We start from the raw sequence: 27,548 nt of genomic DNA, 5'->3' as shown, positions 1-27,548 counted from the left end.
ATAGTCTTATCGATCTTTTGTGGTGGACTTAACCAGTGCACAAGAATGTGTGCTCGATCCCTTAGTCCTTTACTTGACTCACACATCCATATGAACAAGTAGTTAGTCTTAATTTTTCCAATGCTTGAAAGTTCTCATCCATCATGCTATACAACTTGCATGATTCCAAGTCTCGGTCCAATTGAAACTTAGGTGATGAGAAACTTTCCTTATTTGTGTAAATTTAGACACTACCACAAATGAAAGAATCTAATTCATATTTCCAATATTACTAGAAACATACAAACATCAAGTTTTCATAAATATCATTGTAAGGAGATATAAAATAAAACAAAACAAACTTTTATTTATTTATAAAATGCAGAATTTTTTTTCCTTACAATGCAAGTTTAAATGAAAACTATACTATTACATGTTTCCCAACAATCTATCATAACTCCTAAGAGTAGCTTAAGAATCTGATCTTCAATCAAGTGATAGAAATCCATCTTCGCGATCAGATTCAACATACTCTTTCTTTAAGTTTCCTTCACTTTTCCTTTGATTCTTAAAACATCAACATGTGACCCAGTCACATCATGTAATAAGAATCTCAAAATTAAAAGTTAATCGAGCTAGATAGTGGACTTTACCTGAAGTTCTTTCAGGTAAATTTGGCAGATTCGTAACCAATGCCCTTTCCTTTTGGAAATAGAACCATATGGACCCTTTGAAATGGTACATGGGACAATCTCAAACATAGCCTTTCTCTTTACCATTTGGTCAACCGAGTTGACTATAACCAATCCCTTTCAATTGGGAAGAGGCTGCTTTTACTGGGTATCGAATGTAACCATTGTCAATGTCCATTAAAGGTTTGGGAAGTTTATCTAGTAATCAAATTTGCTTTAGCAAAGCTTCAAATCATTGCTGATTCAGCAGTACCAAGCAAATATATATAATCATTTAGGGTCATGTCATAGTCTATTTCATAGTAGTCCCAAAGGTAACTCACTATGTGACTTAGAAAGTGATTGAGCATTCAACTTTCTCAAGACTTTGACACCCAACTCTCCCGACTTGTCAATATGTGACTTTATCTCCAAGATGTGAGCACACACAGACTTTGCTTACCAATACGGATTGAGTGACCTTGAACTTGTGGGTTAGGGAGAATAATTGGAGGAGATGGAGGAAGTGAAGTTCCAAGAGATTTGGGAAGATCATAGATGTCTGAACTAGACATCTTTTTGGGAGAAATTCAAGATAGTTGATCTAAAGTCCTTAATATAACACCCAATATGAAATATTAAGGCTAGGACCCAATACAATATTTTATAACTTGGAAGAGGGATGCCGTAATCCAAGCTATAGAATATTTGAAGGTAGGTGAATGACGATTCACCAATTTCCACCATGAAAAACAAAATAATTTATTAGGTTTTTAATTGGATTTGAAACTCCTAGATCTTTTGAGATTCATTGAACTATTAAATGGCATGTTTCAATCTCGAGTGTGCCCTTCAAGTTTTGTGACTGGGATGCCGAGGATCACAAAACAAGGTGTAAAGTAAGCATGCAAATTGCTTGGTACCCTTAAGTGTTTACCCCTCAATTGACGTGCCGGAACCACACACGCTCCATCGATACTATGATAAACATTAAGTTACCCTTTTCCTACCTTGTTAAATACGAGTTAGTGTGCCGCTTAACCACACACGCTCCACTAACCGACTTAAACAAAGTGCAAAGTGTAATTTCATGGATTAGCACCAAATTCACATTTTCTCCTAAGTAACTAAGATTGGGTATTACTAAGAGTTTAGTTACTTAGTATTTATCATTAATACTTTTAATGAAGGGAGAATTATAGTCGTTGTCCTACCCGTTCGGCTAACGACCCTCCATCAGTCAAGGAAGCGGTGGGTGAGAGTGGACACCCATTAAACTATCATTTTATAGGCAGTAACCTTATACCCCCTTATAGACCGGCTTCGTGAATGAGCCCTACTAATGGTATGACGACTTGCTCTTATACATATATATATATAAATATTATTAACTTATAATATTATAAAGTATAAGGGTTGAATTTTAACTTTTAAAATTCTAAGGGCTTAACTTGGAATTAAAGTTTTCATGGGAAAACTTTACAAATTCCAAAACTCGAGGGCAAGTTTTGAAACTATTCAAAACTATTTAATTCCATAACTTATGTGTTTAAAGTAGTTTTAATTAAGAAAACTCTTCAAGTTCCATAACTTGAGGACAAGCTATTGACGACTTTAAACCATTAAAGAATGTACCTCCTCTTCTTTTGTAACTTATGGAACTAATTAAGGTTACACATTTTTATTATTTAATGAAGAGACTCTTGAGCCTCCATAACTTGAGGACAAGTTATGGAGTCATAAAACCATTTAATGAGGACAAGAGTCTTCATTTTGTAACCTTTGCCAACTTTTATGAGTTTTAAGAAACTTAAATGTGACCTTTCATGTAACTTGAGGACAAGTTACACAAACACAATTTAGAATCAATTCTTAGATTTAAATGGATTAAAGGCACATAATCAATCAACTTTTCTATTAATCTAAGCAACTCATAAGATCAAGATAATTCAAAAAAAAACTTTTGGATTCCATAACTTATGGAGTTTAATGTTTGTTTAATGATGAAACTTTTCATGTTCCATAACTTAAGAACAAGTTATGGAATTCTTTAAAACATTAACACCAATTTTTGTAACTCCATAAAAAAAACTTTGAATCAATTTTTTAAAACCATTTTCATATCCATAACTTATGGAGGTTTCAAAAAACTCTTTAGATCAAACTTTTAAAACTAATAAAGTAATCATATCATTTTATCTTTGACTAAATTTGACCTAATTTAAATCATAGCAAATGGTTCAAATTTTACAAATAATTAGTTTTCCACAAAAACAAGTAATTATATTAAAATTTGATAAATGTCATGGTTTTATTCCAACTTTGAAAATAAAACATTTGCATCAATATAACAGAAAACAACCATGCTCTGATACCACTGTTGGATTTTGAGCATTCTAACACTCCTAAGTGTACATGCAACCCTAAATACCTTGGATATATGTTTTTCTCTATTATACATGCAAATATGAACTTTCCAAGGTATTCATCCTAACTAGCATAATAACATTGATTCATATGAATATTTCAAGTTAGAATTACATACGTCTTTGATGTAGAATGTCTTCATGAAGCTTGAGTGCCTAGTGGCCCAAGTGTGACACCTGAAATGGTTCAGACAACACCAAATACACATGGAATGAATTGAGAGAAATGTACCACTCCTTGAAATCGTCTAGCCCTTATATTCACACACTTGTGCACGATTTCTTGAGCCATGGGATTCTTTTATATGGTGGCTATTAGGGTTACACCATGTAACTCATAACTTTACCCATTCCTTATGCTCCATGGATTTTAACCTCCATGGAGTATCTATGGGTCACCCCATGGACTTAGTCCAACATAAGGAATCTTGGATCACAAGCCCACATATAAAAGAATGAATGATTTACACAATCAACTCATATATTTAATTAGTCTCCTTTTGATCACTTAATTAATTCCAAATTAATTCTTGATCAATACTAATTAAATAACCTTATTAATATATTAGAACTAATAATATATTAATAAACCTTAAGTGTTATTTCTCTCATTTTAGTCTATCCAAATGCATGATGCCATGCAACCCAAATGGACCATGTTGGTTCGGGTCTAGTCTTACCAATTATAGTTATGGACTTAGACATTAATCCAACAATAACTACCAAAAACCCACACAATGTCTTCAGCATATTCCATCAACATGTTCAACACTTGGGGATAGACCTACTGTTTGCTATAACATAGTAACATACTCAATACCCATACTCAGATCTACTTGCATATGCAGAGTCTTCAGAATGACTGGACCACCTCACTAGGCCTTTAGTCCATCTGGACCACTCTCAGAACCTTCAACATGTCTGGACCGCCTCTCTGGGCCTTCAGCCTGTTCGGACAGTTCTCCATGCCTTCGGACTGAGTGGTTCGCCCCACCGGCCCCATCGTCCATCCTCTCGAAAATCCGTTGTCTGTTCCCTGATTCGCGTGTCTACCGCTCACGCTAAATAACCCACATACCCGATAAATGCACCATCGAACCTTGGCAACTAACTGAACCCTCAATAACTGATGCTCCATCTGAGAATTTCCTATTCTCCCCCACTTGGGACACTATATACTACCTGCTGGTGGCAAAACCATAACACAACTCAACCGTTCCTACTAGTTATCATCACCCTCAACTATGGAACGATTAACCCCGTAGTGAACATCCTTCACAGAATCACCCTCCCGGCCTGGATCAACTGAAATTCAAAGAAGCCATATCCCAAATGAACACTTTTACATCTTTGTTTTACAACTACTGCTCCTGGAATGGTGATCCTCTATCCTAACTCCCCATTCCCAACTCCCCTGGAGATCGACCGTCTACAACTCCTCGATACTAAACTCCCCTGACCTTTCTATATTCTAATGACTCATGTAGAATGAGGAGCAAATATTTCACAACATAATCATAAACAGTAAGATAAGAATGGAAACGTACCCACAACCGCATCTGGTGCTGTCCCTACCTCTTCTTCCATAAGCTGGAAGGCACGCCCCTGAGCCCTCGGAGGCTCTGATCTACCCTGACCTGTGACAGAAGTCCTCACTGTAGCGAGCTATGGACAGTTGGCCTTCATGTGACCAACCTGATGACAGTGATAACAAATCCTCATATCCTGAATTGTGGTCAACTGGTGACAATCCCTTGCATAGTGCCCCTTCTTTCTGCACTTGCTACACGTACCACCGGGCTTACAAACTCCAGTATGACCCTTCCTGCACTTTTCACAAGTGTGGCCGCTTTTTCCTCCAACCCTAGAATCAGCGGTATTGGACTGCTTCGACGCCGACTGAGACTGCACCGGGGCCTGCCTCTGCTCTCGTAATTGCAACTCAATCTCTGGCTCCCACCATATGGCAGCCTCCTATATATCCATTAATGTATCACATCGCTAGGTAGAGACGAAGTGTCTTATATCAGTCTAGAGCATGCTCAGATATTGGGTCATCTGAGCTTGCTCTGAAGAAAACTCTGGACAAAACATCACCCTCTTAGTGACCATACAGGTGATCTCCGTTACTGACTCCGAATCCTGCTTCAACTCCAAGAACTCCTGAGCTAGCCGTTCATGCTCGACCCGTGGGATGTAGCGGGAGTGGAACATCTCCCTGAACTGATCCCAAGAAACTACGACTCTCCGCTCATTCGAATAAGACCCTTTCATCAACCTCCACTAGTCCTTCACCCCATACCTCAACATGTTCAGGGAGCACCTGACCTTCTGGTCAATCGGGTAGGAACATGTGAAAATGCACCCCTCGATATTTGATAGCCAACTCATGGCTATGATAGGGTCCTGAATCCCATCAAAAGTCGGGGGCTTCATGTTGTATAAGTCTTGGTACTGGAAGCCCCGACCAACTCCTCCCCTACCGCTGTTACAACCGTTATAGCTATCGGGGTAGCCGTGTCAGCTAGGGCTGCATATCTGTCATCAAAATACTCCACCATAGCGGTCTGGATAAACCCAAAAGGCTCCAAAACCTGACTCCTGACAATCTCAACCACCTCCTCACGGATGACCTCCCTGACTCGATCCTCTGTTAATGCTGGTCTATCCTGACTGATGACCATGGGTGTTGCCGGGGCACCCTGGTCGTCCTTTCCTGATCCTGATCTGGATCCTGACACAAAACTCCTCGTAACCACCATACTAAAAATGTAACAAGAAGATATTAGACATCCGCACAACGACGGAAAATCTAACCCCAACCGCACCCTAGGGGTTGTGACTTCCTTGCTACGCGTATGGGTCCTGTGCTTTCAGTAGTACGAGCCCATACTACCTTCCACACCTACCCATATCTATCTCAAGTATCATTACAACACCCTAACATATACGTAAACATATCGAGTGCTCAATCCTCACTCCTAGAGGGAGGCTAACTATCTCACAATTGACCTACCAGTCCTACACAATCCACCCATCCATGAAACTTTTACCAACCCTATAGCACCAATGTATGCTAGCCATACATAATGCTGGACCCCAAAGACTTTCGAATATCCAATCCTATCCTAAGCCCCCAATCAGAAAAGAAAAGAACATAAAGCCAAATCAAACATTCTCAGGCTCTAAGGTCTTAATTATGTATAACCATGACGCATACACTAATTAAATACAATAATGATGTCAATCTCATATAAAGGAAACCCTAGGCTAGCAGACATCATCTGATCAGACAATTCTATCATGCAATTCCTGAAGATCCCTAACCTAGTACTAGCATGCTATTCTAACATATCACAATATCAAATAACCGTAGGGTATTTTGGGGTCTACTTACTGGCTTCGGCTGATCGTACACTTCACATCCTCTTTTACTTATTTTGAAAACCGTTTAAAATTATTTTGAAAATCTTTCGTTGATTTGAGACAGTATTCACATGAATGTTCCTCCAATTCACTCAAACCAAGGCTTTGATACCAACTTGTAACACCCATAAAATTCAAGCTAATTTAATACTTTTAAAATCATTTAAACCATTCAACTATTACATATAGTTTACAAAATAGTTTAAACATCAGAGTTCCCAGAATTCATAATCATTGATTGAGGAAGTGTACGGTCACACTTTCTCCTTCCCGCGGCCATCCGCTGAACCTGAAATAATAAACTGAAACTGTGTGACAACCCGAAATTTCCATTTGTACGAACATTATCTATTCAATAGAAGCTAGTCCAGTTTCTGTAAATTTCAGACTTGTCCGAACAAGTTTGTGTACATTAGGGTTTACGTTTCTGGACGTATCAGGAGAGTGGATGCTCCTGTAATTGTGAAACTTGAACATTTTAAGTTTCATAATGTTATAGTCCGACTTCTGGAATAAAAATATTTTCTGTCAAAATATTCCAGGACTATAAATAGATTTCTGAATTTAATTAATTCATTATTTACAATTCCAACTAGAGAAAAGCCAATTCTCTCTGACGGATCTTCGGGTTTTCATCCCGGATTGTGAGTCTACTTTCCTAAACGTGTTTTAATACTTGTTAAATGCTTTATAACATCAATTACATGTCCAAAATACAAGATCCGTGAGTTTACCGCCCAAGAACGTTCTTGGGGAGTAAACTCCAAAATGGAACTTTAAGGCTTCCTAGTCCCGTTCCCTCGATAGACAACGTGTAAAGGACCTTGTGTATGATCTTTAGAGACTAGAAAGCATCCAAAATCAACAAGTTAGAGGAGTTTACGGCCAAGGAACTTCTTGGGCCGTAAACCCCTTTTTATGGGTCAAAAATGCCCTAACTTTCCTCGTTGAGCCTAAGGACTTTAACCACTAATGCTTGTGACTATTTTGGACACCAAAACACTTCAAGATCTTAGGGTTTTAGGAGTTTATGGCCAAGGAAAGATCTTGGGCCGTAAACCCCTTTTTCTTGTGTTAAACATGCCACAAACACCCCTAAGGCCTTAAGACAATTTACCTTGAACACATGGGACTTGAATGGGGAGCAAAGGACTTCATAATCACTCCTTAAAAGGAGTTTACGGCCAAGGAACATATCTTGGGCCGTAAACTCCAAGTGATGACCTAAATGTGTGCATCTTGTCCCCATTAGCCTTAAATAAAAGTATGGAAGCTATCCTACACATGCAAGGGCCTCAAATGAATTAAAAGCCATCACCCATAGGAGTTTACGGCCGTAAACTCTAGGGTATATGGAATATAGGCCGTAAACTCCCCTATGGAGCATTCTAGGGCCTTAAACTACTTCATGTATTATTCCAACAAAGCTAGAAGTGTTCTTGGATCAAGATAACACTTTAAAACACCCAAAACCATCATATGAGGAGTTCACGGCCATAAACCCATGAGTTTACGGCCGTAAACTCCAAAGGGTGGGGTTTGTTGGGTGGTGAACTCTTATGCAAGGCCATTTGATGTTTCAAACCCTTTTGCCTTGTCCCGTATCAACTTAGATGCAACCATTAGGACCTATAACACTTATACAAAGTGTATACATGTTCCTAAGTGTGTTAACTTACTTTGTTAAGTTATTATGTGGCTAATTAGTTATATATATGCTTATTATATGATAACTAGGCTCGAACGTGTGAACAAGTCTCCGTTTGATACTTAGCACGGTACCCGATACATCAATTCAATCTACTCACCACAAGTGTGTTTATACCCCTTTAATCAACCTTTGAAATACTTTTAAATGTTTTAAATACTTTATGGGGGGGGGGGGGGGGGGGAATACAAGTCAAATACTTATAGTTATTACATCAATCACATGTGATTGCATTAATCACATGTGATTAATAACTAGAAAACCAATGATTTTATCACTGTTCAACTGTTTATCAAACTGTTTCACTTCAAATGTTTTACAAACTCTTTTTACTTATCAAATGCTTTTATTAAACTTTGTTTTATTTCTTATAAATTGCATGCCCATATATATATATATATATATATATATATATATATATATATATATATATATATATAAGTAATGTTTAAAGGGCTTAGGAAGGCCATCCGCCCTATTTCCTTTTCGCGCACTGAGATGTGGTCTGGTGGGATTTCGGGTGACCATCCGAAGGTCGTTTCAATATTAGTTATATATCATATATACATGTATAGACATAAAAGTACTTCCATATTCATATTTATCAGTACATCAATAGTTAGTTACCATCGGGGTAACACAATACATATACATATACTAGAAACAATACATACACAATGATGCTAGAAACAATACATATACATATACTAGAAACAATACATATACAATGATGCTAGAAACAATACATATACATATACTAGAAACAATACATATACAATGATGCTAGAAACAATACATATACAATTATACTAGAACGAGAAACAGTACATACACATGAATACTTTATTATTGTGATTTAAATCGGAGCATGACTTAACTGTCATGGCTCGAGTTGTAGCCAGAATTCTCTTGAAGGGAGAGCGTGAGTTTGCGTATAGATCTATACTGGATTGACAATCCTACACCTTGCTGCTAGCTACAGCCGGACCTGCAGGTCTGCGGGTGCCAAACGTCATTCCGTTATTACGACCATTCATTTGTCGTTGTTACTAGTCGATAGTATGGTGCAATTTATCACGTAATGCCTTAATATAAATCCGGTTTAAGGTAGTTAGTACAACAGTAGTTCTTATAATACAAGGCTACAGTACTACAATAATTTACCCATTACATATTTTTAGTGATAACCTCACTTAAACGTTTATGTACAAACTATATTTTGTTAAATGATAGTTACATTTGGGAAATTACACATTTTTACATCAAACGAGCATACAAAACAGTTAAGCCTTGGTAGAAGGCTACTTTAATAGAAAATATAGGTTTTTCTGAGAGATTCAAACTTTTACAAACAATTGCAAACCTTTACATACATTTTACAAACTTATACTTTATACATGTTCAAACATTTTGGATGACAAATACCGACACTAAAATACTTATGAACTCACCAGCTTAATGCTGATAAACTCTTTCAAAATAACTTGTATTCTTAGGTCATCAGTAGACAGGTACCGAGGCCAGCTTTTGAGAAGATGGAGCGCATTCAAGACTCATCTTATTATTTTGATATACGTTATTTTTGGTGTCTATACTGTACAGAACACACTTGTATTAAAATTATATATTTAATGCAATGGATGATGTTGTTTGCTTATTTACATTTACTGTGTTGTGATACTTACATGACGTCCTCCGCCCCAGAACGTTTCCGCCGTTCTTGGTTTTGGGGTGTGACAGATTGGTATCAGAGCATTGTTTATAGTGAATCAAGTGTATCAACCCATAAAAGATATACTAAACTATAAACCCATTTGGGACTAAAACACTCTGACCAAGAGTCTATACTTAAAATACTAAAATATTTAATTAAGTATACTAGTCTACATTCATACTAAAACCAGTGTCACAACGACAAGAACAAAAGTATTACGATTGTTAAATATCACATGTAAGCTCGGGGATATATGGTCAGTCCTGGGAATGGCATAGCCTGATCAACTATGCTGGTCCGAGGAGTGATTAGCATATGCCCTAGAATGGTTGTGATGTGTTAACAAGTCTAAAAACTTACCAAAAATACCACAAGAAGATTCAATAGAACCTAAACTTAAAATACTATAGGTGTATTTTGTACTACCAACTACTTGTATACTATATCTTTATACCTCTCTTCTCGCGTAGATTTAAATGGCTGGATTCCATCATGGTGACCCGTACTTTCCAAATGAAGGCAACGCAGGATGGCTCGAAGCAGAGTCTGACGATGAACACCCAATCCCGTTGGATGATCATCAAGCTGAAGGCTTCTCAGATGGATCAGACTCTGAGCCCGAAGTCAACAACCTACCTCCAGTAGGTCAAGCCTCGAACAACAACCCTCGACCAGCTTTTCTAGGTCCCACTCCCTTGTGGATAGATAACTTGAATCGCTGGAGTGACGAACAGGGTCAACCCTTACCATACTTTGGGGACCGAACCTTTTACAACGTCAGCGATGGCGGCTCTGCTGACCAAGCTCTACCTGTCCTTATCCGTAGAATAGCTCGTAATGTCGAGCAAGGTCGAGCAGCCATCGACCGGGTCGTGGAGATTGATGCCAATTATGGTGTCAACACAGTCTGCATTCGCCGTCTCGAAGAAGATATGGAACGGACCCGGAGAACCAATGAAACCCTACAGCAACGTCTGGCTGCCTCTCAAGCTGAAGTCATGGAACTTCGAGCTCGTCAAAGGGCTCATGAACGACACCTTCAAGAGGTGGTACGTCAAATGAGAGACCTCAGGGTTCTCCCGAGGAATACTCATCACCGTTAGATGATGTCTAGTACATCATTATCTTTTGGGTTAAGGATTAGCCTTTTAACATCTGTGCTCTAAGTAGCACTTATCTATAAAATATTCCTAACTTTCAGTACTCTAATTAGGAATCTAAGAAATGTCAAACTTTCTGTATGGTATGATGTAAGACCTACTGTTAGGTCAACTTTCATTGAACTCGTTACATCAGTAATACCAGTATTATTGACAACTACCTACTCTGTGGGATGAATCTTTACATTTGGGTTTTCCTACACATCTTTCTGGTTATGAACACAAACACTCATTCAATTGTTGGGCTATGGTTAGTTAGTCCATGTGTCATTCGCACATTACTTACAAATTGCTTCTTACCACTTTTCTCATCTTTATAAACTTATAGTTGAAAGATGCCTCCTCGCAAATCTACCCGGAATAACCCGACACCTCCACCACCTCTGGTCATTGATACAGCAGCCCTAAATGTTGTCGTAGCTGCAGCAGTGGCAACTGCCATGACACAGTATCACTCTACTGATGCCAGCAGAGGTGGAACCCCGGTTAACTCCATTCCGGTTGAAACTCCTGTGCGCTCGAGAAAGTGCTCTTACAAGGATTTCACCAACTGTAAGCCGAAACCCTTCCATGGGACTGGCGGAGTCATTGCTCTCTCGCAATGGTTCGAGAAGACTGAATCAGTCTTCGAAATTTGTTCTTGCCCTGCTGCGAGCAAAGTCAAATATGCTGCATGCACCTTCGAAGGGAAGGCACTGACGTGGTGGAACAGCCACGTTAAATCTCTAACTCTCGTCGTGGCCAACGACATAGGCTGGGATACGATGAAAGACCTCATGATTGAGGAATACTGCCCGAGGGGCGAGATCCAGAAACTGGAACAAGAGCTTTGGAGCCTGACCATGAAGGGCACCAACATTATCGCTTACACTGCCCAGTTTAGCGAACTGGTGGCCCTCTGCCCTAATATGGTTCCCACTGAAGGGAAGAAGATTGAAAGGTACATATGGGGGCTAGTTCCTCCGTATCAGGGGAATGTTCTATCATCAAACCCCGCTACCTTCGACAGTGCCAAGCGACTGGTACAACGACTCATTGACCATAGTGTCAAAACCCCTGCAACCACAACAACCCTAGCCATCTCAGAACCATCCAAACCCGCTGACACCAAGCGGAAGTTCTGGGATGACAAGAAGAGGCAGCGAGCTGCCAAGAAGCAGGAAATTGTGGCGGTACATGCCGCGGTAACCCCTGCTGCTACTGCTCCGACGAAGCAGTATGCTGGAAGTTTGCCGAAGTGCAACAAATGCAACTTCCACCATAACGGCCCTACCGTGAAATGCAGTGCTCTAACTGCAACAGGAAAGGACACACTGTCCGTTTCTGTAAATTCCCGGCGCAACCGATCACGCAAGTCCCTGGCTCTGGCGCGAGCCCAACTTGCTATGGATGTGGTGAAACAGGCCGCTATAAGAGGGACTGCCCCAAAGCGAGAAATGTTGGAGGAGCAGGGAGGGTACTAGCTATAGGCCACGGGGAAGCAGTCGCTGACCCGACAGTGGTGACTGGTACGTTCCTCCTCGATAACTCCTATGCATGCATTCTATTCGATAGTGGAGCGGAGCGAAGCTTCGTAAACCACAAATTTGCTCGCATGCTTAAACCACAACCACACGCACTTAAAGAACAATTCACAGTAGAAATGGCTAACGGCAAAACAGAAAACACCAGTAACATATACTTAGGATGTATCCTAACCCTAGATAACCATTCATTCCCAATCGACCTCATGCCGGTCTCAATAAAAAGCTTCGACGTTATCATCGGCATGGATTGGTTGAGTCTTCATTGCGCCGACATCATGTGCTTCGAGAAAGCAGTCCGATTAAACCTTCCGTCTAACGAAACTCTTATAGTCTACGGCGACAAACCTGGTGCGAGTCTTCGCATTATATCAAGTATTCAAGCACAGAAATATCTGCGCAAAGAATACCACGCATTCCTTGCTCACGTCGTCGACACGAACCTAGAAACGAAAGAACTCAAGAACATTCCAGTAGTGAGTGACTTTCCCGACATTTTCCCAGAAGAACTACCTGGATTACCTCCACAACGACAGGTCGAGTTCAGAATCGACTTAGTCCCAGGAGCTACCCCAGTAGCCAAGTCGCCCTACCGATTAGCACCAGCGGAGATGCAGGAATTATCTGGTCAACTTAACGAACTACTCAGCAAGGGATTCATAAGACCAAGCTTCTCACCTTGGGGAGCACTGGTCTTGTTCGTTAAAAAGAAAGACGGATCATTCCGTATGTGTATCGACTACAGAGAACTCAACAAACTGACCGTCAAAAATCGTTACCCTCTACCTCGCATAGACGATCTATTTGACCAACTGCAAGGGGCGAACTATTTCTCCAAAATTGATCTAAGATCCGGATATCACCAGTTACGAGTGCCAGAGGAGGATGTTCCAAAGACAGCCTTCCGAACTCGTTACGGACACTACGAGTTCGTGGTGATGCCATTCGGATTGACCAATGCGCCAGCAGTCTTCATGGACCTGATGAACAGAGTATGCCGACCTTACTTGGATCAGTTTGTCATCGTTTTCATTGACGACATCCTGATCTACTCCCGAAGTAAGGAAGAGCATGGCGATCACCTACGACTAGTTTTAGGAACTTTACGAACGGAGAAACTTTATGCGAAGTTCTCGAAATGTGAATTTTGGATCCGAAGAGTCGAATTCTTAGGAAACGTGGTAAGCGAAGAGGGAATCCACGTGGACCCATCCAAAATTAAAGCCATTGAGAACTGGTCAGCACCCAAGACGCCGACAGAAATTCGTCAATTTCTAGGTCTTGCTGGCTACTACCGCAGATTCATTCAGAACTTCTCCCGAATAGAGAAACCTCTTACAAACCTGACCCAGAAAGGCGTGGCCTTTGACTGGGAAGAGAAACAAGAGAGAGCGTTCCAAACGCTCAAACGAGCCTTGTGCACCGCGCCAATACTATCTCTCCCCGAAGGGATAGAAGACTTCGTAGTCTATTGCGATGCATCGAACCAAGGGCTCGGGTGTGTTCTGATGCAACGAGGTAAGGTCATCGCCTATGCATCCTGACAGTTGAAGACACACGAAGTTAACTATACGACACACGATCTTGAACTGGGAGCAGTGGTGTTTGCTCTGAAGATCTGGAGACATTACTTGTATGGAACGAAGAGCACTATCTTTACCGACCACAAGAGTTTACAACACATATTCGATCAGAAGGAGCTCAACATGAGACAACGACGGTGGGTCGAGCTACTCAGTGATTACGAATGCGATATTCGTTATCATCCGGGTAAAGCCAACGTAGTAGTAGACGCCCTGAGTCGGAAAGAATATTCTGGTCGCAAGGTCAAGTCATTATCAATAACCATCCATTCACACTTGTCTAACCAAATTCAGGCGGCCCAACTTGAAGCCATGAAACCTGAAAATGTGACGAGTGAATCCCTTAGAGGAATGGACAAGAATTTAGAAGCCAAGGGTGACGGAGCCTTATACTTCATGGACCGGATCTGGACACCGAAACACGGTGGTTTCCGAGACTTAGTCATGACCGAGGTGCACAACACTCGGTATTCCGTCCACCCAGGTTCAGATAAGATGTATCTGGATCTTAAAAAGCTATACTGGTGGCCTAATATGAAAGCAGATATTGCTACCTTCGTAAGTAAATGCCTTACTTGCGCAAAGGTAAAGGTCGAGTACCAGAAGCCCTCTGGTTTACTGCAACAACCAGAGATTCCAGAATAGAAGTGGGAGCGGATCACTATGGATTTCATAACCAAGTTGCCCAAGACAACGGGTGGACTTGATACCATATGGGTCATCGTTGATAGATTGACCAAGTCTGCACACTTCCTGCCTATCAGAGAAACCGACAAGATGGAGAAACTTACGAGAACATACATTAGGGAAATCGTACGACTACATGGTGTGCCTATATCCATTATCTCCGATAGAGATAGTAGGTTCACCTCAAGATTTTGGCAATCACTGCAACATTCCCTAGGAACAAGGCTGGACATGAGCACAGCCTACCATCCACAGACTGACGGACAGAGTCAGTGGACAATCCAGACTTTAGAAGATATGTTGCGTGCTTGTGTAATTGACTTTGGAAAAGCGTGGGATACTCATTTACCCCTCGTCGAATTTTCCTACAACAACAGTTATCACACGAGCATAAAAGCAGCACCATTTGAAGCTCTCTATGGCCGAAAGTGGAGATCCCCTCTGTGCTGGGCTGAGGTGGGTGATACCCAATTAGCTAGAGGGCAAGCTTCCGACAGTACTCTCACTGGTCCGGAAATCATTCGGGAAACGACCGAGAAGATCGTTCAGATTCTTGAACGATTGAAAGCCTCTAGAGACCGACAAAAGAGCTACGCTGATAAACGCAGAAAACCTTTGGAATTTCAGGTGGGAGATCGAGTCCTTCTCAAAGTCTCACCATGGAAGGGCTTGATACGCTTCGGTAAGCGTGGGAAGCTTAATCCTAGGTACATAGGGCCTTTCGAGATTCTCGCAAGAGTCGGCCCCGTAGCTTACAAACTTGATCTACCCGACACACTTCGTAACGTACATTCTACATTCCACGTATCTAACTTGAAAAAGTGTCTGTCCGACGAGACTCTCGTAATCCCACTCGACGAGATTGAGATCAACGAGAGCCTCAACTTCGTGGAAGAACCTGTAGAGATCATGGACCGTGAGGTCAAGCAGACGAAGCAAAGCTGTATCCCTATCGTGAAGGTTCGCTGGAACGCCAAGCGAGGACCAGAATTCACTTGGGAACGCGAGGATCAGATGAAACTTAAATATCCTCATCTTTTCGCTTAGTTATTTGTAACTTCTTATTTGCTTAAATTCTAATTTCGGGACGAAATTCCTTCTAACGGGGGGATGATGTGACAACCCGAAATTTCCATTTATACAAACATTATCTATTCAATAGAAGCTAGTCCAGTTTCTGTAAATTTCAGACTTGTCCGAACAAGTTTGTGTACATTAGGGTTTACGTTTCTGGACGTATCAGGAGAGTGGATGCTCCTGTAATTGTGAAACTTGAACATTTTAAGTTTCATAATGTTATAGTCCGACTTCTGGAATAAAAATATTTTCTGTCAAAATATTCCAGGACTATAAATAGATTTCTGAATTTAATTAATTCATTATTTACAATTCCAACTAGAGAAAAGCCAATTCTCTCTGACGGATCTTCGGGTTTTCATCCCGGATTGTGAGTCTACTTTCCTAAACGTGTTTTAATACTTGTTAAATGCTTTATAACATCAATTACATGTCCAAAATACAAGATCCGTGAGTTTACCGCCCAAGAACGTTCTTGGGGAGTAAACTCCAAAATGGAACTTTAAGGCTTCCTAGTCCCGTTCCCTCGATAGACAACGTGTAAAGGACCTTGTGTATGATCTTTAGAGACTAGAAAGCATCCAAAATCAACAAGTTAGAGGAGTTTACGGCCAAGGAACTTCTTGGGCCGTAAACCCCTTTTTATGGGTCAAAAATGCCCTAACTTGCCTCCTTGAGCCTAAGGACTTTAACCACTAATGCTTGTGACTATTTTGGACACCAAAACACTTCAAGATCTTAGGGTTTTAGGAGTTTACGGCCAAGGAAAGATCTTGGGCCGTAAACCCCTTTTTCTTGTGTTAAACATGCCACAAACACCCCTAAGGCCTTAAGACAATTTACCTTGAACACATGGGACTTGAATGGGGAGCAAAGGACTTCATAATCACTCCTTAAAAGGAGTTTATGGCCAAGGAACATATCTTGGGCCGTAAACTCCAAGTGATGACCTAAATGTGTGCATCTTGTCCCCATTAGCCTTAAATAAAAGTATGGAAGCTATCCTACACATGCAAGGGCCTCAAATGAATTAAAAGCCATCACCCATAGGAGTTTACGGCCGTAAACTCTAGGGTATATGGAATATAGGCCGTAAACTCCCCTATGGAGCATTCTAGGGCCTTAAACTACTTCATGTATTATTCCAACAAAGCTAGAAGTGTTCTTGGATCAAGATAACACTTTAAAACACCCAAAACCATCATATGAGGAGTTCACGGCCATAAACCCATGAGTTTACGGCCGTAAACTCCAAAGGGTGGGGTTTGTTGGGTGGTGAACTCTTATGCAAGGCCATTTGATGTTTCAAACCCTTTTGCCTTGTCCCGTATCAACTTAGATGCAACCATTAGGACCTATAACACTTATACAAAGTGTATACATGTTCCTAATTGTGTTAACTTACTTTGTTAAGTTATTATGTGGCTAATTAGTTATATATATGCTTATTATATGATAACTAGGCTCGAACGTGTGAACAAGTCTCCGTTTGATACTTAGCACGGTACCCGATACATCAATTCAATCTACTCACCACAAGTGTGTTTATACCCCTTTAATCAACCTTTGAAATACTTTTAAATGTTTTAAATACTTTATGGGGGGGGGGGGGAATACAAGTCAAATACTTATAGTTATTACATCAATCACATGTGATTGCATTAATCACATGTGATTAATAACTAGAAAACCAATGATTTTATCACTGTTCAACTGTTTATCAAACTGTTTCACTTCAAATGTTTTACAAACTCTTTTTACTTATCAAATGCTTTTATTAAACTTTGTTTTATTTCTTATAAATTGCATGCCCATATATATATATATATATATATATATATATATATATATATATATATATATATATATATATATATATATATATATATATATAAGTAATGTTTAAAGGGCTTAGGAAGGCCATCCGCCCTATTTCCTTTTCGCGCACTGAGATGTGGTCTGGTGGGATTTCGGGTGACCATCCGAAGGTCGTTTCAATATTAGTTATATATCATATATACATGTATAGACATAAAAGTACTTCCATATTCATATTTATCAGTACATCAATAGTTAGTTACCATCGGGGTAACACAATACATATACATATACTAGAAACAATACATACACAATGATGCTAGAAACAATACATATACATATACTAGAAACAATACATATACAATGATGCTAGAAACAATACATATACATATACTAGAAACAATACATATACAATGATGCTAGAAACAATACATATACAATTATACTAGAACGAGAAACAGTACATACACATGAATACTTTATTATTGTGATTTAAATCGGAGCATGACTTAACTGTCATGGCTCGAGTTGTAGCCAGAATTCTCTTGAAGGGAGAGCGTGAGTTTGCGTATAGATCTATACTGGATTGACAATCCTACACCTTGCTGCTAGCTACAGCCGGACCTGCAGGTCTGCGGGTGCCAAACGTCATTCCGTTATTACGACCATTCATTTGTCGTTGTTACTAGTCGATAGTATGGTGCAATTTATCACGTAATGCCTTAATATAAATCCGGTTTAAGGTAGTTAGTACAACAGTAGTTCTTATAATACAAGGCTACAGTACTACAATAATTTACCCATTACATATTTTTAGTGATAACCTCACTTAAACGTTTATGTACAAACTATATTTTGTTAAATGATAGTTACATTTGGGAAATTACACATTTTTACATCAAACGAGCATACAAAACAGTTAAGCCTTGGTAGAAGGCTACTTTAATAGAAAATATAGGTTTTTCTGAGAGATTCAAACTTTTACAAACAATTGCAAACCTTTACATACATTTTACAAACTTATACTTTATACATGTTCAAACATTTTGGATGACAAATACCGACACTAAAATACTTATGAACTCACCAGCTTAATGCTGATAAACTCTTTCAAAATAACTTGTATTCTCAGGTCATCAGTAGACAGGTACCGAGGCCAGCTTTTGAGAAGATGGAGCGCATTCAAGACTCATCTTATTATTTTGATATACGTTATTTTTGGTGTCTATACTGTACAGAACACACTTGTATTAAAATTATATATTTAATGCAATGGATGATGTTGTTTGCTTATTTACATTTACTGTGTTGTGATACTTACATGACGTCCTCCGCCCCAGAACGTTTCCGCCGTTCTTGGTTTTGGGGTGTGACAAACTGTAAGCCCAATAGCTTAGTGAGTTACCCCCAAAATACCAATGCCATACAAATAACCATATCATATAAACATATAAGCAACAAAACAGCCATGCATCTCGAGTCTACAGTGTGACCGGTCCGCCCATACCGGGCCTTCAGTTCACCTGGTCCATTCTCTGAGTCTACAGTATGACTGGACCGCCCACACCTAGCCTTCAGTCTATCTGGTCCACTCTTTGAGCCTCAGCACATCTGGACCGCCCTCTTAGGGCCTTCAGCCTATCCAGACCGCTCGTTGGGCCTTCAACCTTACTAGGTGCCCTCCTGGGCTTGCGGTCTATCTGGTCCGCCTTGGGTATGTTGGCCTATAACACAAAGTAGGGCCCGCCTCAGCTGAACCCCCATACCAATCAAACAATCACGTGCACATAAATATCGTACGCTAGCATGTATATAACAGGTAATCATACCGATTTAACATATCGCTAACACAACAACCATCCTATATCCAAGATACCGACCTAACTGGTCACTAGCATAGCATCATCCTATATACCAGGATACTGACCTAAACCAGTTCACTAGCATAGTACCATCCTAACTACCAGGATGCAGATCTACCAGATCAATAACATATCAAGCAAATACCCAGATACAACTCCGATAAAGGGTTGACCTTGGTGCCTTAGACCCTATTGATATAGTGAGGATAACACACCTCACAACCGACGAAATGAACCACGAAATCACGCTCCCGAAGAACTACCCGAAACTTCAACACCTATAACCATCAACGATCCATTTTCATAAATATCCGATTACCAATTACCCTCAAAAGTCAAACTGGTCAACCCTTGGTCAAAGTCAAAGTTAACGGTCAAGTTCAATAGTCCATGTTGACCTCAACTCGTCGAGTACCCTCAGCTACTCGCTGAGTTCCTTGCATAACTCGCCAGCTCACCGAGTCACTAGTGTGACTCGTCCGATTTCTAAGGTTTGCTGTCGTAAACTCTTTGGCCAACTCGACGAGCCTCCTTTGTAACGCGCCTAGCTCATACATGTCTAAAGGTTGGGAAAACTCTATCTGACTCGCAGAGTCACTCATTAGACTCACCGAGCCCACAACAATCTTCACCGGACTCGCCGAGTTGACCATGTGACTCGCCGAGTCCCTTCAGTCCTTCATCCATATAGAGCCTTTTTAAGCTATGCTAAGGCTCCAAATTGTAGATATAGGCTCCTAGGGTGTTGCTATCACGTAAAGTTGCTAACTTTACGCGCATGCAAGGCTCTATGGAACTAAAACACTCATAACTAGCAATAAGAGAAGGTTTTGGACATGAAGGAGGTCCAAAGCTTCATAAAGCTTGAGGCTTTCTGTCCACAAATCCTAGGGAGTAAAGATCTGAAACTTTGCCCTTGTGACAAGCTCAAACTCGAAAATGACTCTATCTTGCCGTAGAAATGACCATTTTCTTTCACAAAGGGAGGATCTAAACAATGAAGTGTAAAGTTGGAAGCTTTATACCTCAACCTTGATGCCACAACATTGGAAATGCTAGATCTACAGACTCTTCCTTGCTCTAAGACCTTAACTCCTTAAGAAGTGCTCCACTACACTCTCTTTTGGTCTCACACACTCAAGAATAAAGACTAGCTAGCTATTAGGGTTTCTATGGATGTGAAGGTGACAAGGGAGGTTGAGGAGGAAAGTTAAGGACCTTTAAATAGGGTGCAAAACCCCATAATTAGGGTTTTATCCTCCAGCTCCTACTCGTCGAGTCCCTTCTTGGACTTGACAAGTAGGCCACTTAAACACGTGGACCAACCCACTGCTACTCGGCGAGTTAGGCAACTTACTCGTCGAGTAGACCTTGAAATCATGAGAACTTATAACCATAATTTGATACTCAGGAATCGGGGAATTACAATATCACACGACAATGTTTTCCGTAAATTGAACTAGTCTTTTATCTCAATTTAGGGTTAGGTTCCTATCAAATAAGTTTGAGTTTGCTAGGGAAAATGGTTAATTTTGTGCTTGATTGGTGAATTGAGGTGGCGAGTGTTAGTTTTTGGGGTTTAGGGTTACTGAGAAGATGACCAATGTTAAAAAATGATTTCCACATAAGCCTGAGACCACTAGGGCTTCCTAAAAAGAAAAAAAACAAAGTATTAAGTTTGTGCTTAGATAGCATTACAACCTACTATAATGTGTTAAGGGTTCAAAACAACGGGTAAAAACAAAGTTTATGACCCTAAAAAAACATTAATGACATTTTAAAACAAACATGACATGTTCGTTGTGCTAATGTGATATTTTCCCATTAAGTTATCTTCAAATCTCATTTATCATGAAAAAACTAAACATTATAAAGTTTATGTGTAATTTTTTTACGTGGAAAGGTTTTATAAGGGATAATGAGTTAAAAGAATAATATATTATTCGATTTGTACACATTTGGTCACTGAGTTTTTTTCGTCTATATTAACTCTTCAACTTGTTAAACTCTACACATTCAGTCCTTATGACAGGCTACTCCAGGTTAGCCGGTAAAAATAACTTAATAATGTAATATATTTCTCACTTTCTACACATTTAGTCCTTAATATTTTTATACACATTTTGCCCTTAATATATTTTTTGTTGCTAAATAAGTCATTTTTGTTGTTTTTGTACTTATTCAATACTTATGAATGATTTTTTTAGGGTTTTCTTACGATATCTTATATGAGACAATCATTAATAAGGTGTTTGAGGTTTTTGATGTTTATATCCATCGCGATATCGACTACTTGGTTGCTTAGGTCATGTGTTCTGAATATTATAACTTCTTCATACGATCTCGGATTTAACGATATTTATATTCATGCGTCGTATGTTAGTCTACTACAACTTTCGTTTAGATTGGTTCCGTTACAAAATAATATATTTTTACTTACGATCTTTATATCCATACGCTTTTATGAATACATGTATTGATGTTTTTTTTATTCTATAAAATCATAAGTAAAAATATATTATATTTTAAGGGGAGTAATCTTAACGAAAGTTGTAGTAGAATAAAAAACCGAACACGTGGATATAAAAAACGTTAAAATCTGATATTGTATGAATAAGTTACGATGTTTAGAACATAAGACCTAAGGCAAACCACAAGACCTATGCAACCAAGCAGTTGAGATCACAATGGACATAAGCATTAATAGCCCCGAGCACCTTATCAATGATTGTCTCAGGTAAAATGTTGTGAGAAAAATCTAAAGAAATCATTCATAAGTACTGAATGAGTATAAAAACAAAAATGATTTATTTTGAAACAAAAAAATATTAAGGACTAAATATGTAAAAAAGTATTAATGATTAAATGTATACAAAATAAGAAATATATTACCATATTATGTCATTTTTCCCAGCTAACCTGAAGTAACCGATTATATAGATTGAATGTGTACAGTTTAACAAGTTGAAGTGTTAAATATGGACAAAAAAAAATATTCAATAATCAAATACGTACAAATTGAAAATTTTATACCCTTTAAAGTCATTATCCTGTTTTCTAATGACGGTTAAAAATTATAAAATTGCTCTGGAAAACATGTTGATATATAAATAGTTGATGTTTGGTCAATACGTAGAGAAATGGGTCTTATTGACCCCTTCCTGAAAGTTGAGTTTCCAACCGTTAACCTTTGAGAGGGGGGCTGTTAAATTAGTCTTAACATTGGTAGAAAGTAGAAAGAGTTTGTTTTAACTTGGTCATATTTACAACAAATTATTTGTTGAAGGGTTGAATGTGATTAACCTTAACATTGGAGGGCTTCTGAGGATAAGCAACGGGAGTTGTACGTGGAAGCTGAGAAGAAGTACGAAGAGTTGTGACAATATTTGGATGTGTATTAATTACACAATATTTATGTCATGTACAGTAGATATGTTGTAAATAAAATACGCTCTCTTTTTTTGTCGTCTCCAATTTTAGGGTTTTTCTCCTAAGTTATTTAAAAAAAAAATCTTCTTTAGATCTTTAGGATTTTAGTTGTTGAGTGCAAATTGATTTTCCTATAAGGTTTTCTATTGTAAGTTTTGTTTCGTTTAATAAAAGATAAAGATGATGTTTCTGAGTTTTTTACAATATCTCACAATCATGATCTTTTGATTGCATCATCAAAACGAAAGCGTATATGTTATAGGAAATGTCACCTCTTACATTGAGGAAACCTTAAATCGACACAGAAAATACAAGTCAATAGCTATAGAAAATAGAAATTAAGCGATCTTCAATCAAGGATCTTGCGGGCGAATTGTGTCCTTTATTGTAATCTTGGATGGTTCATCCATGGTGTTTGCCAACTCAAGACGACTTTTGTCAACTGTTGGCAATTCTTGAGCCGATCCTTTCCCTGATGCCAACAGATGATCTTTACTTTTACCCCACACCACCGAGTAAAGACCCATCACTATGATGATGGCTCCTATCAAACTGTTAATAAATATAATTGGATTTAGTGAAACAAATATCTATAAGCGACATATTTTGGTCTCTAAACGAATCAAATATCATACCTTCCAAGGTGGACTTGCTCAGACAAAACGATGGCACCAAGAACCGCAGTTATGATCATGCATAGCGGGCTGAATGCGGTCACGAACACTGGACCTCGAACCCTATTCACAACTCCTTGAACGTAGTATGCAATCCCGGAGCAAACTACCCCCTACCAAAGCATTATTACTCTTAGTATTGATAATTATATATTGAAATTTTAAAGCACTTAATTCATGTATATGAAAATCATAGGCATCGTGTCAAACTTGAATACCCAAAAAATAATGCATACTTTTGTATTTATATATTAAGAAATCTATTCAAATATATCCTTCTTTGTATAGTAGACAGTCTTAAATTCATGCTTGCCTCAACAAGAAGATGATAGTGTCAAACAAAAAAAGGTCCTTTTGTTTTGAAAATAGTATAATTTACATCCCAATGTTGGTTATGAAACCAAAAAGTGGATGCAAAATGTTTTCGGAATTTTGTATTTATATATCAGTTTTTGTGTATTCATGGATCGAATGAACAAAAAGTGGATGCAAAATGTTTTATCTTGTACTACGTACACAAGTAAGTGCACAGTAGATCCCATAACCATGGATGGTAGTGCAAGGAGAATATATATATTTATTCTTGTACAGTTTTTATTTTGTCCAATTGAAACATATGCTTTAAATCGGTTGGAAAAAGGAAAAGGAATCTAACAATTTTGAGAAGTAACTCACAGAATAAACAGATGCCAGAAGTCTAGAATCGAATCCAAGAGCCCATGCTTTCGGATCACGCTCCATGATCATGGCTATAATTCCGCCTTCTACCGTACCAGCTAAACATATCAACGATGTTAAACTCAACTCTGCAGGATACTCTTTCAGCGTAATGGACTGCATGTATCCACATACAAAATTAATCAACATCATCGATGGTCAATTACTAATAAAGATGATGACTTTTTGACAAAAGGAACAACATGTACATGAAACTGTTTATATCTAAAATGATGTATATACCGATACACTATGTGGGAAAAGTATGTTATTATTAAAAACTTTTGGTCTATGAAAGTATAATAATAATATAAAATATAGGCTTTTTTTGTATTTTTCTTAATATTATATGGCAAAATATATAAAGTATCTTTACTATTTTATAGCAGCGTAACTGTTTTTTGTAATAAAGCATTAATTTTTCCTTCTATTAATTTTTTTTTTTTTTTTTTTTTTCTGGATTAGTAGCGACCATAGGATGTTTGGAGTAATTAGAATATTATTCTTTTATGTGTTGTTAAAAACTCTACGTAACCATGCATGTGATGAATGGATCAACCATATATAATTAAGAGCAAATACGTAAAAGCATTAGGTATTTTCATTTTTCAAAAGTTTATGGATTAATAAATCCTTATTGACTGAATCGATAAGAACAGCTAGAAGAAGTAATTATGTTTCATTTTGTGGTTGGTTTTGAAAATGAAAGACATGTTATATAGATACCTGAACGATGAAGTATCCGGCCCAACTGCATGTACAAATCAGAATCATAATAGTGCCGGCGAGATAATGTTGGCCGGACGATGAAGCAGCGGCGGCGGCAGCCTTGTGGGTGGTTGTAGCTCCGTGATGAGAGTACCACAGAATGTCAACAATTGGTCCTTTATACAAAGTCATCACCGTTGCTCCGGTCAATGTAATCACCGTTCCAACTATTTTCGCTTGGCTATGCATACGTTTCAGATTCACCTTCTCCAACCTGAATCATAATAGAAAATCTTTAGGTTATATATCAAGAATTCAAGAACAAGTTCCATCTATCATTTCAGAGTCCGAGCTTAATTAATCATGAAAAGGTTAATTACCTGAAAATTAATGCCAGTACGAAGGTGAGGGCAGGAAGGACATTGACGATGGCAGAGGCATATGTTGCAGATGTGATAGACATCCCCAAGAAATACAAGTTTTGATCGATCACCGGCCTGTAATTATTGTCAAAAATAACACTTAAATTAACCCCTATTCAATTCGCTGATAAATAAATCTATATTTACTAGTCGAAGTTACATTATTAACCAATTAAACTTGCCATAATTTAGTTGTATAGAGAATATACGCATGCATGTGAGTGAATTCTTAATTTATCTCATTAAAATCGTATACTTCTTTCCTTTTTCTTTTAAAAGCAAAATACATGCTTGATGGTAATTGATAGTATTCTTATACGCAAGGAAAGAGTGATAGCAGAGAGCCAAGATTACCACATGAGTCATGTATGATCTGGACACAATACTTTGTTATTATTGTAACGTCAGTGGCTTCTCCATCATATATTTAGTAACCGTATAGCGACATAACCAATTGTGTTTGGATATATATATATATATATATATATATATATATATATATATATATATATATATATATATATATATATATATATATATATATATATATATATATATATATATATACTGTGCTACTCATATTTTAATGTCACTTTGTATATGGTAATTAACAACCTAAGGGTTGTCTGGATTCTATAGGTAGTTTAATGCATAAAATAAGATGATTAACAAGTAACGTTTCATATAGGAATGTCTTTTTTGTATCAGAGAGAAAGAAGTGCTTCTTGGAAGAATTACTCAAGCAAACCAAGAAGCAGAACTTTGAGGAAGACAGAACGTGTCATCTTTGGCCGTATTTTCCTGCAAAATTAGAGAAAATTATTCATTAATTTCAGCTCATGATTAAACGTAGGCATGTTGATTTTCATGTGTATGTGCATCCTTGAGAAATTAACTAACCAACCTCTCAAAAGCAAACGCAAAAGGAGCAATGACAAGAGTAGCTGTGGCATGGCGATAGACCACCAGAATCCAGTGGCTGAGTCCTCGCTTCATGCCGATCATGGTTATGATATACATTCCTGCATAACCAAACTGGAGAGCAACCATGGCTATGTATGGTTTTGATGAATTCAGGACTTCTCTTAGCAACCCCATTTCACTAGCTAGCTAACTGTAGTTAATTATCTTCTCTCTGTATATATATATATATGTGTATATATAATTATATATCTCTGATGCGAGCAACTTGGTGTACTTCAATGGAGGACAAGGTTGGGTTTATATATATACATGGGAAAGCAAAAGTTTAACCTAGCTAGGTGGTAAATATTGAGCTAGTGGAGATCAATGGGAACACAATATTTGCCACTCCATCTAGTCATCTATATATGCTTGCAGCAAGGGAGAGCACTCGCTTTGATTCTTTCATTAGAATATTCTCTCATCCAGTTTAAAGCAATTATCATGATAAATGATGGAATCTATAAACTTTAATTTCTCTATAATTATTTATCAGTTTACTGTATAACTACGCAAACGAGAATGCATATATATTGCGTCACCATGTTTATTCTAAATATAAAATCACGATAATTTGAAGATAACATTCCTTGTTATGTGACATAGTTACTTGCTTGTTACGTGACATAGCTACTTGATAATCAGATTGTTTATCACACATAATTCATACTTGTGTCGGTCTTATAAATGATTATATACGTTGAAGTCTCCCTTCTCTCTACAAGGTGATTGTTTATCGGGATAATGATTTCAATTTCTATATATTTGGTAACTGATGTTTTTTTTTTTTTTTTTTTTTTTTTGTCTATATTTACCCTTTTAACCAAGTATTTTAGTCTACTACAACTTTTGTTGAAGTAATGTGTTCTAAATTTATGGATATATGACCTAAATAACCAAATAGTAGATATCGTTAATGATTGTCTCACGTAAAATGTAATGAGAAAAAAAAAAAAAATCATTCATAAGTACTGAATAAATATAAAAATATAAATGACTTA

General features: G+C 38.2%; 1 protein-coding gene across 1 annotated transcript; it reads right to left on the bottom strand.

The window, feature by feature from the left end:
- Positions 1 to 23,267: 23,267 nt before the first annotated feature.
- On the bottom strand, positions 23,268 to 26,889 carry LOC145042235 (WAT1-related protein At1g21890-like). The gene is made up of 7 exons (XM_078990629.1): positions 26,489 to 26,889; positions 26,323 to 26,385; positions 25,543 to 25,659; positions 25,181 to 25,436; positions 24,413 to 24,571; positions 23,699 to 23,850; positions 23,268 to 23,615 (listed from the first exon to the last, which is right to left on the bottom strand). The coding sequence occupies exons 1-7, from the start codon at positions 26,680 to 26,682 to the stop codon at positions 23,417 to 23,419; spliced, it is 1,140 nt and encodes a 379-aa protein (XP_078846755.1). The 5' UTR covers positions 26,683 to 26,889; the 3' UTR covers positions 23,268 to 23,416.
- Positions 26,890 to 27,548: the final 659 nt, after the last annotated feature.

Source organism: Lactuca saligna, chromosome 4 (assembly GCF_052625555.1).
Source record: "Lactuca saligna cultivar CGN05327 chromosome 4, ASM5262555v1, whole genome shotgun sequence".
In the NCBI taxonomy this organism is placed as follows: Eukaryota; Viridiplantae; Streptophyta; class Magnoliopsida; order Asterales; family Asteraceae; genus Lactuca; species Lactuca saligna.
This window is presented reverse-complemented; position numbering and strand designations above follow the sequence as displayed.

What these genes read in the sequence shown, in the direction of transcription:
- LOC145042235 (XM_078990629.1), bottom strand. Translation starts at nt 26,682, where the DNA reads ATGGGGTTGCTAAGAGAAGTCCTGAATTCATCAAAACCATACATAGCC. An exon ending in GTACTGGCATTAATTTTCAG is followed by an intron (nt 25,437 to 25,542) that starts GTAATTAACCTT and finishes ATTATGATTCAG; the next exon opens with GTTGGAGAAGGTGAATCTGA. An exon ending in TTCTGGCATCTGTTTATTCT is followed by an intron (nt 23,851 to 24,412) that starts GTGAGTTACTTC and finishes ATGCTTTGGTAG; the next exon opens with GGGGTAGTTTGCTCCGGGAT.